Source organism: Gadus morhua, chromosome 18 (genome assembly GCF_902167405.1).
Source record: "Gadus morhua chromosome 18, gadMor3.0, whole genome shotgun sequence".
In the NCBI taxonomy this organism is placed as follows: domain Eukaryota; kingdom Metazoa; phylum Chordata; class Actinopteri; order Gadiformes; family Gadidae; genus Gadus; species Gadus morhua.
Genome location: NC_044065.1, coordinates 1,600,856 through 1,615,855, shown reverse-complemented (window position 1 = coordinate 1,615,855; position 15,000 = coordinate 1,600,856). Strand labels below are relative to the sequence as shown.

Here is a 15,000-nt window from a genome sequence, read left to right as displayed (position 1 = left end):
ACTCTGACAGCTTCTCCCTGTTGACTATTTTTATGGCCACCTTCTGAGCTGTGATACAGTGGACCCCTAACTTCACCAGCCCTGAGAGAGAGAGAGAGAGAGAGAGAGAGAGAGAGAGAGAGAGAGAGAGAGAGAGAGAGAGAGAGAGAGAGAGAGAGAGAGAGAGAGAGAGAGAGAGAGAGAGAGAGAGAGAGAGAGAGAGAGAGAGAGAGAGAGAGAGAGGGGGGGGTGGGGGGTAAGCAGGTTATCCTAGTGGTTATCAGTTATTAATCAGCTGGTTATCAGGTTATTCTCTCAGTTACTAGCGGTCAGCAGGGGACTTAGCAGTTTGCAGTTTCTCCTAGTGATTAGAAGGGTACCCCAATAGATAGCAGGCTTTTTAGCAGATGGCAGGGTATCCTAGTGATTAGCAGGGTACCCCAATAGCTAGCAGGCTACTTAGCAGATCTAGGTTCTCTTGGTGGTTAAAATGGTATTCAGCTGTTAGCAGGTTACGCTAGCCGTTAGCAGGGTACGAGGCGGGTGTTGCTGGGGCTCACCGGTCTGCCCCTTGCCCAGGGTCTTCTCCAGGCGGTAGGGCCCCACATACTGGGCCGTGTGGCTCAGCGACAGCTCCTTGCTCATCCTGCTGGACGGCGGTCCACCTCTGGGGTGGTCCTGAAGCTGGGAGAGGAGCTAACCGATGCTCCTAGGATGCTACCGTGACTACTAGTATGATCAGTGCTGGACCAGGTTGACTGCTTTGGGGAGGCGACAGTAAAACATTCCTCATCTAAACCTGCTGCTGCCTTGCTGTCAGAATCACTGCTTTTATAGCACGGACTCCCACCTACACTGGAGCTAGGCTATTATATATATATTTATTTATTTATATATATAATATGCACAGAATGGGTTATACAATACAATTTAATAAGATAGCTTGGATACTTTAGAACACAATGATCTGATTGGTTTAAAACTATTCCAATACCTCAATATTCATCCTCAATACTGTCCAACTTGGCCTCTGCAATATTAGCTTATTTTGCATTATTGACATCGGATATAGCATATTATGGCTGGTATAAGATTAGCTGTAAGGCTTATAGCATGGTGACTCCTACTGAAGGTATATAGAGATATGATGTATATCTGAGCGGTGTGTCGGTAGGTCTGGCCTGCTTACTGGTGGTCCAGCATTCTGCTACCGAGCCCCCGGCCCCCTTTCCCCGCCCCCGGCTCACTCACTCCTCTCCTCCCATGATTCCTCCTCCACTCCGAAGCCCGAACCTCTCGTCTGACAGCCGCATTATCGGAACATTTGACAGGAAAGACGCGTTCCTTGCAAAACAACCATGCCTCCAGTAGCACCCCTCCCTCCCTCCTCTCGCTCTCTCCGACCGATCACAGCATCTCCTCCTCTCCTCCGCCTCCTCCCTTGCTCCTCCTCGCCTCCTCCTCAGATGTAGAGGTGAAAGTGAAATCGGCCCGGCGGCTCGCTGCTCCGGATGATCGCTATAGGTTTCTGGATCACGTCTCGTGCTGAGTAACAGAGGGCCGCTATGACGGTCCTTTTGCTTTTCTTGCCGTAAATCGATATTTTCTCGCTCCTCTTCCTTCGCCTCAATCGCATCAGCATCCGGGTCCCCCGCTCCTCTCCATCCTCTCCACCCCGCCCTCGCGTGCGTCCTCCGCGGGTGCGCGTCTCCCCGCATCGCACGCACAGTGCACGGTGGCGCGTGCTGCAGACACGACGCCGACACGCCGTAGCATCACTACATGGGTCTACTCCGCACCCGATACGTTATTATTGATACCATCGCTCGCAGTCGCCATCGTTCCATCGGTCAGAAACGTTTGACTTCATTAACATTTAGCACGAGAGTTGTTCCTCCACAATACCTGCAGGCAGATGATGTGGAACACCTGGGGACCTGCTCTCTACCCCATCAGCTCTCTGCGGTTGGCTTCATCACTGTTTTGCTTCGTTCTTTTTGTCTTTAGACTACTACCAACCTCCCGCCCCCCACCTTTCCCCCTCCACACACACACACACACACACACACACACACACACACACACACACACACACACGCACGCACGCACGCACGTACGCACGCACGCACGCACGCACACACACACACACACACACACACACACACACACACACACACACACACACACACACACACACAAAAGGCCTCTCTTAACTTGTGCTCTCACAAGTTAAATTAATGCAGCAAAAAGTGCAGATTTACTGTGGAAAGCTGTGAATTATGATCCAAATGCAATATTAAGCAGTAATAGATTTTAAAAAAAAGAAGGGTATTTATCAGATGCATAAAGTAGTACAGTAAATGTTCAGGAGTAAAAATTTGGGAAGGCATATAGCTTTTGACACGTAAAATATTCTTTATTGCTTCATAATCAAGAATCCCTATTCAATTCCCTTTAGTGTGCTATGATTGCTGTGTTGTTGCTATGCTGATTGTGTTCTTGATCGGGTTCAGTACTGTTGAGGTGTTGCAGTCCCATTCAAACGTTGTTGGTGGAATGTGAAGTTGTCTTCACTGTAAATGTCACTTCCTTTTTACTTAGTTTCTTGGTGCAAAATGTAGCCTTGTTTAACTGTAGCTTCATCTGGTAACCATATATGATATATGACATATCTTTATACTTATAATATGATCCATACATAATATATTTGAGATAGTATCACACCATGGGGGACCACTGGTGTATGGATCTCATCACTAGTAGAAGACTGACGCGCTGGTGACATCACTGGAGGGGACGCATGCGGTCCACTTCAGTTGATTCATGATCCCTCAGAGAGCGTCTTCACACACACCTGGAAGGCCTCCACCAGGTCCCCACAGCTCTGCTCTCCTTTCTGCCTGATGCTGCGGAACATGGCAGCATTAGCATTCAGAGAGCTAGCGTTCAGAGCTCTCAGAGGGCTAGCATGTAGAAGAACCGTAGCATTCAGGATGCACCTATTCTTATAAGATTTGAAACCAGCATGGACAAGTTAATGCTACGCACAACGAAATAGATTTGGATGGAAAATGATCAATTAAACACAGAATCCAGATTCTATGAGGAATATGAATCGTTGCACTCCCAGAAAAAAAAAAGACCATGCTTCTATTAAAGTGATAGTTCCATTTAGAAAAGATGATACTATTTTAATATAGGATACCACTTGTCCATAGAGAATTTTTCCAATCTGCCGGGATGTTGACCATCAAGCATTTGTGGTTTTATCCAATAATAAGAATATGTGTGTAGAGCAGAGAAAATTGGTTCTCAATAAACAGATAGTCCAGAGAACACATAGACATGCTTGGCATCCTGTATGTAGACTAGAATCCACGTGTGTACGCTAGGCACGGGTTTCTGCAGGTCTAAGCGTAATGTGAGCCGGATCTCAGAGGTATATCAACTTCCTTTAAGCATTCTATAACGGGAACCCCAGCTGTCGTGTGTGTGGCGAGGGGGGGGGGGGGGGGGGGGGGGGGGGACTGAAAGACGTGTAGTCGTTGGTTCCTCTCGGCCCACTCCTTTCCTAGGAAGATGGCACAGAACCAAACCCAGAGTTCTGGGAAGAGCTAGAAAGAGTGAGGAAGAGGCCCATGATGCCGTGTAGTCGTGAGACTGCCGTGTTATCAGTCCTGTGTGTCAAGATTTTGTTTACGTTTATTTGTTTGTTAGTTTGTCAGGGACAATCTACAAAAAGCATTAGTCTCAATCACAGGAGGTGCATTGTACCATGTTATCGTTTTGCTCATTTCCTTCTGCAGTCCCAGAGCAGGGAGACATAACATTTTAAAGTACAGGTTATAAAACAACACATGATAAAACACGTTAGCATATTTACAGAAGCAACACAAATCAGTATATCCTCCATGCACACACACACACACACACACACACACACAAACAGACACAAACACACGCACACGCACACACACACACACACACACACACACACACAAACAGACACAAACACACGCACACACACACACACACACACACACACACACACAAACACACACACACACACACTTGTTTGCGATGCATTGCAAACCAAGTGTATAAAAGTGTCAGTTATGGCAACGTTTACATTATTGGTGGATTAAAGTCCATTTGGTCCTCCAGAGGGCGTCTGAGCTGGATGATATGAGCTGGGTCTGGACCTACTCACCAGCTGAGGACGTCTTCTGCGATGAGCAGACAGGAGGCCGGGGGGCAGTAGGACTCCGGGATCGGCATCTTGACCTGGTCTCCGGGCCCCCTGAATACGGCCCAGCAGGATCCCAAAACCCCACTGAGAGAGGGGTGGGGGTGACAGGGAGAGCATGCACCAGTAGAAAGAGAGAGTGAGGGAGAGAGAGAGAGAGAGAGAGAGAGAGAGAGAGAGAGAGAGAGAGAGAGAGAGAGAGAGAGAGAGAGAGGGAGAGAGAGAGAGGGAGAGAGAGAGAGCGAGAGAGAGAGAGGGGGGGGGAGAGAGAGAGAGAGAGAGAGAGAGAGAGAGAGAGAGAGAGAGAGAGAGAGAGAGAGAGAGAGAAATAGCAAAATAATATATCTTAATATTTTAGTAATATTAATACAATTTAAAAGTTTAATTGTAATGTTTACATTCTACCATTTGAAGAGTGTCGTTAGTGATGTAGATATTTTTCTACATTACTATTAGAATAATAATTGTTGTTCCTATTCCTATTATTTCTCCTTGGTTTCTTTGCTTTCTTCCTCTCTCTGTGTGAGAGTTGAGCCTGACCCTTTGTTTCCCTGCATGAATATGCAGAGGGCGTGGGATCTGCATCCCAAAGGCCACACTGTAGCAGAGGTACCCTGCGGTCTTCCTCTACTGTCGTCTTAAGAGCATTACTTAAGCCAGGTGACAACACTATTTACTAATGAGGAATGTGTCATTAAAGGATTTACTTTGTTATAGATAAGGAGAGCTTGAATTAACCAGTAGCTGGTTAATACCAGTAGTATAATACTGGCTTATTTAGAATCGATTTGATTCCTAATTACTGAAGAGATTTGAAACTTAAAATCGTATTTTTGTTCAAGGCATGGCTCAAGAGATCAAATTGATTTGTACGATCCTAGATTTAAAACACATATCCCATGATCATTTTAAATAGGACCAATCATCTTGTATTGGTCAATGGTAATTCAATAATTTAACAGTAGATGCTGTTAATTTGACCACTAGATGGCACTCTGATTACCTGTACCGTACAGGAGACTTTATCCAATAGCACGCATACCTATAGCCTATAATCTACAGGCCTTAGTTTTTGATTTATCAGTCTGCGTTATGGACTGAACAATATATCATGGATAAAAATCACCATGACCACAGAATAGGCCAGGGTATTGGTCAGTGTAATAAAAGTATTATAATACGTATCTCCACTGTGGATTAAATACATGTAAGGGTTATAATAAATGGTACTCTACTGTTTACCAAATAGTCAACTGTTTTCCAATAGCATTTTACTTACTTTAGGTTATTCAAATATTATTTAAAAACAAGTAACTGACAGTAGGCAATATTTTCATTCTAGACTGTCCAACCTTAAGGCGATATCAGTAAATGAAATCAGAACTAAATATTTCATATTTCAGTTGAATAAACAATATCCAAGCATGTGAGCAAAGTTTAGTATATTTGCCGTGCATGTTTGTGTATTAAATGATGTTATTGTATATTGAATATTATTATTGCTTAATATGTTATAATCTTCTTAAATGAATACATTTGAATCTTAATGGACGTAGGATGTGTCGCCAAATCTATCAACTGCAATATGCAAAATTGCCTAAACTAAAGTAGTGTCCGTTTGCATGTAATAGTCAATTACTAAACAACTCGGAAGCAACTAACACGAGGCAAGGTAAACGGAGGTCAGCGCACACAGAGAGCGGAATGTGTGTGTGTGTGTGTGTGTGTGTGTGTGTGTGTGTGTGTGTGTGTGTGTGTGTGTGTGTGTGTGTGTGTGTGTGTGTGTGTGTGTGTGTGTGTGTGTGTGTGTGTGTGTGTGTGTGTGTGTGTGTGTGTGTGTGTGTGTGTGTGTGTGTGAGAGAGAGAGAGAGAGAGAGGGGGAGAGAGAGAGCGATAGGGAGGTAGAGAGACAGAGAGAGAGCCGCCTTCAAACATGGCGTCTCCAGCGGAAAATGACTAAAAATATTAAAACGCGGCCTACAATCTTTCCACCTAGTCGTTGTATGTTTGTAACTCTGCGCTATTCTACACAGATCTGCTACTACTAACAGCCAAACCAAACGCGCAGCAATACTTCTAATGCGACTTCTATACTTGCATACATTAGCCTACTAGCATCTCTGGAGTTTTATTTTGATGCGACGCTACCATCAGCTAGCGTCTGCTAGCCCACAACAACCCGGGGGGCGGGAACGATCTGCGGGCGGAAAAATCACGAATTTGGGCTCTTGCGCTATTAAGTGGAATAGTTACAAATAACCAGGTTAATCGATCCGAATATTTCCGATCGTGGATCCGATCGACGTGGTGAAGAGAGGAGAGGTAGATTGGAGACGAAGACGGAGAAAAGGACGCATTGGATCAAATGTTTCTCAGCCAAATCATCCATCATCTCCATAATGACTGTGTGTGCGTGTGTGTTTTTTCGGATCGAATCCCCCTTTTTTGGCGTAAATGATGGAGGGATAAGCGTAGGAACGGGGAAAAAGGAGTGATATCGGTGGTGTTTTGGAATATAGACCCCTAGACCCCCCTCTCTTTTCTCTCCTCCTCCCTCCATTTCTTCTCTCAAGATGCTGTTTTCCACCCCGGACCTCTGGCTTATCAAACCGGGGAAATAAGCCGAGATCCGAAAGCGGGGAAGATAGGATCTTTCGCCTCATAATCTGATTTCTGATTCCGACTCCCAAGTCGCTTTCGTCCACATTGCACCATCGCATTATATCACACAGATGGATCGGAACTACCCGGGCGCCGGGTTTGGAGACCTGGCTGCAGGGGCAGGATGGAGCTACGAGAGGTCGGCTAAAGCAAGGTACGTTACAGAACAAAGTGTTTATAAACCCCCCCAAACACTGCTACACATGACAGTACACGGATGGGCAAGGTGTAAGTCGTCTTATTATTTACACGGATAGTGCAGTGTGCGTGTCGAGGGGGTGGGCGGGGTGGAGCGAGGGAGGGAGGTAAAAAAAAATATTGATTGATTGATTGTTGATGACATGTTATGGTTTAATAAAGCAGTAAAGAGGATGGTCGTATGGGCCATCTGAGGGAGTTGGTAGTATTATTATTGTGTGACACAGGCCTCAGTGAATAAGAAGGGGATACAGACAACCTCTAGTTCAGACCCTGGGTGCAGGCAGCAACCCATTCCCTAATGCACGATCAGAAAGGACTGACAACCAGGACATTATACTCTATCGATCATGGGGGCCTTTTTCTTATACGTGAAAATATATGTATGGAAGGAATGGAATATGTCGCTCATATTAGCTATCGTTTGCATTTCCCTCGGTTCCGACTTCCATGTTATTTGTGATGATTTATAGATCATTTCCATAATTACATTCCGACATATCCCCCTTGTTAGGGGCTGAAATAAACCTCTACACTACCCCTTATCAGGAATGGGCTGCACCACTCTCCTAAAACACGACCTGATATTCAATAGTAGCAGGAATATGCAAAGTGGCAGATTAATCAGTCTGTTAGCCTAGTTGCCAGCTAGCTTTGTGGTACTAGATGGGTCCGTCTGTTGGACTGTTTCCGGGCTAGCATTTTAGAACTAGACGGATCAGTCTGTTGGACTAGCTGCCAGCTAGCATTGTAGTACTAGACAGAGCAGTACTTTAGCCTAGCTCACAGCTAGCATTGTGGTACATGATGGGTCTGTCTGTTAGCCTAGCTAACTCCGATAGCTGCAGGCCCCAGCCGGTAAACAACGCACTTAGCGGGTCATTTACATAGACACATTTTTCTTGAGTTGTCGCTCAGAACAGCGACATTAAGCAGCAGGACAATTAAACACATTAAAGGTGATATTGGGTCAGAGGGGAAGGTATTTCGGTATTTTTTTCCACAGAGTATTTTGGTATTTCCTGCAGGGAGCGGTGGGTTTCAGTTATCTTCCCCCTGTTAATACACGTCTAAACACACCGAAGGAGTCAGACATTCCCTCGAAAAAAATAACCATAGAAATCGACTAGTTTTTCCTCTGTGTTTTGTCATCGATTTGAATTGACTGTGAAGATTGAAATGACCAGTTTTCCACTAAACCTACGGCCTTGGAGCCGCGGCCTAGCGCATGAATTTCCCCCGCTTTGCGTCGCGGCTACTCCGTGCTTCTGGCTGCAGAGCCCCGGTCTCTTCGGTTCTCTCGTCCATCAACTATAATCGGGTCACCAAGCATGTCTACTGCATATCCATCTATAAATTACACTACCGTCTTCTAATCTGTTCATCGTTATCTCTAGACATCCCTAGGTATTTACCAGGTGCACACACCTGTGTTATATACGATGGTTGATAATGACTAATTAATTGCGCATAATTACTGGCCTTGTCGTTACTGACATACATTATTTTGTATCTATTATGTCCCATGAGGAGAGAGCTGTTCTGTCTGATATGTTCTACAATTAAATTGTAATTGTCCCCTTTCTCCCCTAAGATAAAGGGATAGCAGTAACAACAGATAATCAACACATGTATTTTATAAAATTGTTTATTGAGTAAGTAAGGTGTTATAAAGAAAATCTGTCATACTATTGTAGTATATAACCTAAATTAGAATTACATTGATGAACGCTATAATAATGTAGTTACAATTATTTAATTTGCATTTCATTATAGGTATGCATGATTGAGTCAATGCTCTATGTTGATGACCATTTAGCAATTTAGCAGGTGCTTTTATCCAAAATTACTTACACTGATTTCAGATACATGTCATTAAGGGTTCTTGGATATAGCAGGTAGACTGGACCTCAGGGATTAAACCCAGATCATTTTGGCTGACAAAGAGTAAAACGTCTATAAAGGCACAGACTTGAAGGAATCTTCTAAAACGTGTGCTTTAAAGGTCAAGGTCAAGAGTTTCTTATTGGTTGTAATTTGATGGTTTGACAGCAGATTCTGCTTAGCAACCCATCTGGATTGGTTCTGTTGTGTATGTGGAAAACAACAAGAATGCCAAATCCTGAACACCACTCCTAAATGTTAAACTACATGTCAGGGTGCCACGTCTTTCCCAGTTCATTACGTCAGACTAATCGAGGAGGTTCGCATTGACTTTCATTTGTACGACAGATAATCTTCACTTTATTAATGACCCAATATAATGAGGTAGTGACTGCAACTTGCAAGTTAAGTAGATTACGCTCCCATACGCAGACAGAGAGTATCATACACGAAGCCCTGGTGTAGAGACGCACAGCATCCCTACGGCGACCGCCATGCTAAACCCGCCCAATCAGCAGAGCGGTGATGTCGGTCTGGTTCAACGGGAAGAACCCGAGTTCACCTCCACCTGTATGTAAACGAGGTGGTCATTAGTTAATTCATTCATTAATTAATCCTCTTCCTGTCTTTCCAGTTTGATGTATGGGAGCTCCCGGTCGTCCCACCCAGACTCTGAGCTCCTCCACCGGCAGGCGTATGCTACGCCCCATCCCCTGCAAGGCTACGCCACCAACCACCACCCAGGAAGCTCTGGCCAGGGCGGGGCTTGGGGGGCTGCCGGGAGGAGTTTGGGTGAGAGAGCTGTCACTCACCTTTCCCGTTGCCAGCGTTACGGTTGCAGTCAGAACAGTTGGATTTGTTGCTAAAATAGGGTTAACATATATCAGAATGTTGTTTGTTTAATGCTTAAAATAATGCCAAATATACTCTCCTGCGTCTGGTCTGTCTCGTTAGCATAACGTCAGCGGGCTACCTGTGACTCCCTTATGTTAGCATAATGTTAGCATGTAACTCGATCTCCGGTGGTGATTGATGTATTATTCTATGTTTATTTTCAAAGTAATATTATTTAATTATTAATTATTCTAATAACTTATTCATATTTTTAATTGTATTTATTTATTATTTATCTTTAACACTGTCCTATCCTTTCTGCTGGAACACTTTCATTTCCCTTATGGGATAAATAAAGAACTTGTCTTCTTATGATTGCATAATATTATCATAATATCACAATGCTAACTGTCTCCATTTCAGATGCTAGCATGGTAACGTGCACGCTAGCGTAATAAACGTGGCTCCAGGTCTTTCATAATGTTAGCTCAATGCTAGCACAATGCTACCACGCTATCTGTCCCCAGGTGTGACATTAGCATGCTCGCTGTCCCTCCAGGTCTGTCGGGGCTGTTTGACACTGGGCTCCACCACGCCAGCCCGTCCGGGCCCGACGCCTCGGTCATGAACCTGATCTCTGCTCTCGAGTCTCGCGGGCAGCAGCCCCCTCCCGCCGCCTCCTCCCTGCTCTCCCAGTTCCGCGCACCCTCCTGGCAGACAGGTACTCCGCCGGCCGCACGCACCTCCCTCTGTTGACATTTAAACCGGCCACCGAGGCAGCGGCTGTGCTAACCCGTGGCGCTCTAGAGCTAGCCATATGAAGCCTACTGAAGCTAACTGTATGCAGTGCAGTCTGGGTTTGACCTCCAATGTCCTCGGTCTTATCTGCAGGCAACCTTGAGCGAGATGTTCGACCCCTAACTGCTCATTAATCTGGGTATCTTTTTTATTGAATAGGTTTATTTAGTGTTTCCCTACGTACTCCGTTGTAAATGAAGGTCCCCTCTGTGTGTGTGTCCGCAGCCATGCACACCCCCGCCCCGGCAGAGCTCTTCATCTCTGGGGCCCTGCCCGGCTCCGCCTCCTTCCCCTCCTCCTCCGCCCTCTCAGCCTATCAGCATCCGGCGTCCTTCTCCAGCCGCTCCTTCCCCGCCGGCTCCCTGTCCCTTCAGGACACTCCCACCTTCAGCCCCACCTCCAACGGCCTGCTGTCCCCCCACGACCCCCTGCTCCACATCAAGGCCTCGTCCCAGTCCGGCCTGGGCTTCGACCGCCTCCTCTCCTCCCAGAGCGCGTCCTACCGCGGCGGCCAGGACCCCGGCGGCGCCGGCTCCTCCCCGGGCGCCGGCTCCTCCTCCTCCCGCCACCTGCAGTCGCACCAGTTCAACCTGCTGTCGTCCCAGCTGCAGGAGCAGTCCTCCCACCAGCTGTACAACGCCTCCGTCTTCTCCTCCGCCCAGGCCCAGGCGGTGGGCGGGTCCCAGGAGCGCGCCGTGCCCCGCCAGGACAGCGTGATCAAGCACTACCAGCGGCCGGGCGGAGCCCCCCAGCCCCACTCCCTGCAGCACTACCTGAGCTGCGGGGGCGCGGGCTACCAGCACCTCCCCTCCCACCACCGCCACGCCGGCCTGTCGGCCTGCAGCCCGCTGGGCGACCAGAGCCCGTCCGCCGAGCACAAGGCCAGCGCCCGGCCCGACCAGTACCGGCCCATCATCCAGCCCCCCTACTCCGCCCCCTCCTCCGCGCCCGCCTCCGCCGCCGCGGGCAAAGGAGCCAAGGGCAGCTCCAGCAGCGGGTACTCCTCGGCCAGCTCGGCCTCCTCCTCCAGGACTCCTCACACCCCCCCCTCGGCCTCCTCCACCTCCTCTTCGTCCTCCTCTTCCTCAGCTCCCTCAGGGCCCCACCCCTCCGGCTCCAGCTCTAGCTCCGCCCCCTCCCGCCAGCAGCCCCCGCCTCAGCCGGCTCCTCCCCCCCCCGCGCCCCCCCAGCCCCCCCCTACCTCCAGCTCCTCCGTCCCGCAGACCCTCCCCAAGGCCTGCCTCTCGGGCTACGGCTCCCCCGCCCCCCCCGTCAAGACCCCCAGCTCGTCCCTCACCGGGCAGACCCCCCCCCAGCAGCAGCTCCAGTCCTACTCCCCCAACCAGCCCCCGTCCTCCCACCTCTCCCAGTCCTACTCCCCCAACCAGGCCCCGCCCTCGGCCCACCTGCCTCAGGCCTACGGGGGCTTCAGCTCCCCTCAGGCCCAGGACCTGAGCTCCGCGGCGGGGGGGGGGAAGGGGTACGGGGGCCTGGGGGGCCGGAGCCAGGCGTACTCCGCCGACGTCTACGCCACCGACTCCGCCTACGGGTCCCTCCCGTCCTCCCTGGGCGGGGCCGGAAGCCCGTCGCTAGGATACGGAGCCCCAGGCCACTCCCCCGCCCTTTTAAGGTCAGGGGGCTCATCAGGAAGCGCAGCGTCCGGCTCCGGAGGCGGGGCCGGGGGTAATCTGACCAATGAGAGAGCGGGGAGCGGCGGAGGGTCTTATCACATCCAGGACTCGAGCCCGTCCCCGTCCGGCAACTCGGCCATCATCCGGCCCGGGCTGCACTCCCCCACCCAGTCCCCGGGGGGCGCCGGCTCCAACAAGTACCTGTCCTCCGTCCTCTCCCCGGGCTTCCTGTCCTCCCCCCAGGGGGGGTACCCCGACTCCCGGGGGGTCCCCTCCTCCCAGACCTACCACCCCTCCTCCTCCTCCAAACCCAAGGCCGACTCCTCCTCCTCCCTGCTGGCCCAGCGCTCCCAGGAGGAAGTGGACGACGAGGACTTCCTGATCGAGCACCTGCTGCAGGCCCAGGCCAGCCCCGCCCCCCAGAACTCCCAGAGCGGGACGCCGGGCGGCGGCGGCGGCGGCGACGGGGGCAAAGGCCTCTCCTACGACCTGGCCAAGTCCTCAGAGGAGCGCTACCACCTGCAGAGCGTGATCAGGACCCACACCGCCACCTCCAGCGGGGGCGGGGCCGGGGGCGGGGCCGGGGGCGGGGCCGGCGCGGGCAGCGCCATCTCCGGGCTGGACACGCAGCTGGAGATGTCCCTGAAGAAACAGCAGCAGCAACAACAACAACAACAACAACAACAGCAACAACAGCAGCAGCAGCAGCAGCAGCAGCAGCAGCAACAACAACAACAACAACAACAGCAAAGTCAACAGCTGAGGAGCGAGCGCCCGGGTAACAACAGAGGAAGTGGGGGGGGCGGCGGAGGGGGGGGGCAGGGGGAACCAGGGCGACCCAACGCACCCCACGCACCTCCATCACCATGACAACCTGGGCTCGGTGGTCCACTATGGGCGGGGGGACCCGTACTCCCAGCACCCCCTGGGCTCCCACGCGGGGCTGCAGAGCCACGCTCAGATGGAGCTGCAGAAGAAGAGCCAGCAGCAGCAGCAGCAGCAGCAGCAGCAGCAGCAGCAGCAGGAGCAGTCGGACATCCCCCCCTACCCCCGGAAGAGCAGCGAGGGCGGCGTCTCCCTGATGGACTCCCCCACGGACCGCCAGCCGCCGCACCTGCTGCAGTCGGTGCTGGCCCACACGGCGGCACGCAGCAAGATGGACCAACCCCACCACCCGCAGCACCACAAGATGGAGGCTCACCGCCAGCACCCGCAGCACCAGGCCCACCACAAGATGGACCCCCTCTCCCAGCTCTCCCTCGGACAGCAGCAGCAGCAGCAGCAGCAGGGCTCCGGGAAGCACCCGCCGCAGCCGCAGGGCAGCCAGCTGCAGATCCAACTCCAGTCCCAGGCTCTGGAGGCCGCCGCCGCCGCCGCCGCCCACTACGGCCAGCAGGAGCAGAGCCAGGCCAAGCACCAGGGGGGGGTCTCCTCCCTGGACATGCTGGAGCGATCCCTGGCCCGGACCGGCGAGGTGGAGGAGGAGCGGCGAGGGGGCGGGGCTAGAGGAGGAGCGAGAGGCGGAGCGGTAGGAGGTGGCGGGGGAGGGGGTGGAGAGTGCCACCAGCAGGAGCAGCAGCAGAGGTCCCACCCCTCGCACCACCACTCCCAGCACCCCTCCAACTCGGACCTCCACCCCTTCCTGTCGGAGGCCGACCTGGGCCTGGCCTCCTCCCACATGCACCACCCCCACCACCCGCAGCACGGCCAGCAGCAGCACCCCCACCACCTGCCCCCGCCCCCGCTCTCCGGCCACCAGCAGTCCCAGCGCGAGGCCCAGCAGAGCCTGCCCCAGCCCCAGGCCGGCCAGGAGCAGCACCAGTTCGACCAGGTCAGCCCGGTGGACAAGGGCGCCCAGAACCAGCAGAGCAACCGCTTTGTCCCGCTCACCTCCATCTGCTTCCCCGACTCCCTGCTCCAGGACGAGGACCGCTCCTTCTTCCCCGGCATGGAGGACATGTTCTGCCCCGACGAGTACAAGCCCAGCTGCGGAGGCGGCGGGGGGGGGGGCGGCCCCGGGGGCCAGGAGATGAACAGCGGCCAGCCGGGCCAGGAGGGCATGGACTCCCTGAAGGGAGGGCCGGGAGGGGGCGGCGCCGGGTCCGGAGGAGGGGGAGGGGGCTACGACATGATGGGCCACCACAGGGCGGAGCAGGGCTACGGCCAGTACTGCCACGGGCTGGAGGACTCCGGCCCGGGGGGCATGAACCTGGACCTGGACCCCCTGAAGGGCCACGAGCTGCCCTCCACCGTCAACACGGAGCAGCTGGGCCTGATCCAGTCCCAGGGGCCCCCCATGGGGCTGGGGCCCAACTGCTCCGGACCCAACAACAACAACGGCGCCGGCGGGGGGAAGCACCCGCCGGGACACGGCGGCGTCGGCGGGCCGCCCGGCGGGGGCTCAGTGGGGCTCCAGTCCCCGATCTTCTGCTCCTCGCGGCCCAAGAAGCTCCTCAAGTCGAGCTCCTTCCACCTCCTGAAGGAGCGCCGGGACCCCAGCTCCCTGCCCAAGAAGAGCTACGCCCAGGAGTACGAGTTCGAGGACGACGAGGACAAGGCGGACCAGCCCGCCGACATCCGGCTCAACAGCCGGCGCCGCACGGACCTCCTGCCCGACCTGGTGTCCAGCTGCCGCAAGGGAGGGGCGGCGGGAGGGGGAGGAGGGGGAGGAGGAGGGGGAGGGGGAGGAGGGGGCGCCGGCTCCCTCAGCCCCATGATGGGTGACCTCGACTTCTACCACTCCCTGATGCCCCCGGAGGGCCCCAAGAA

The 15,000-nt window shown here is 52.5% G+C and overlaps 2 protein-coding genes and 1 long non-coding RNA gene across 7 annotated transcripts in view; 1 reads left to right on the top strand and 2 right to left on the bottom strand.

Moving 5' to 3' along the window:
- LOC115531176 (serine/threonine-protein kinase BRSK2) overlaps positions 1–1,694 on the bottom strand; it is a 19,236-nt gene extending 17,542 nt beyond the window's left edge. For 2 of the 5 annotated variants that reach the window (XM_030340287.1, XM_030340289.1), the window contains exons 1-2: positions 540–1,693; positions 1–81 (exon numbers count right to left, since the gene is read on the bottom strand). The exon at positions 1–81 is cut by the window's left edge and continues 14 nt beyond it. In XM_030340287.1, the coding sequence (XP_030196147.1) occupies positions 1–81; positions 540–624 (166 nt within the window). In that variant the 5' untranslated portion in view covers positions 625–1,693. Of the gene's footprint in view, positions 82–539 lie in introns of all 5 variants that reach the window. The other 3 variants (XM_030340290.1, XM_030340291.1, XM_030340288.1) reach the window with 2 other exon arrangements.
- Positions 1,695–2,370: 676 nt separating this feature from the next.
- Positions 2,371–4,365, bottom strand: LOC115531343 (uncharacterized). The gene is made up of 2 exons (XR_003973870.1): positions 4,190–4,365; positions 2,371–2,885 (listed from the first exon to the last, which is right to left on the bottom strand). It is a non-coding gene; the product is annotated as an uncharacterized LOC115531343 (long non-coding RNA).
- Positions 4,366–6,074: 1,709 nt separating this feature from the next.
- Positions 6,075–15,000, top strand: part of LOC115530878 (proline-rich protein 12-like) — a 22,178-nt gene continuing 13,252 nt past the window's right edge. The window contains 5 exon segments of the mRNA XM_030339690.1: positions 6,075–7,040; positions 9,603–9,760; positions 10,362–10,523; positions 10,826–13,089; positions 13,091–15,000. The exon segment at positions 13,091–15,000 is cut by the window's right edge and continues 292 nt beyond it. Coding sequence (XP_030195550.1) covers positions 6,958–7,040; positions 9,603–9,760; positions 10,362–10,523; positions 10,826–13,089; positions 13,091–15,000 — 4,577 coding nt within the window. The 5' untranslated portion in view covers positions 6,075–6,957.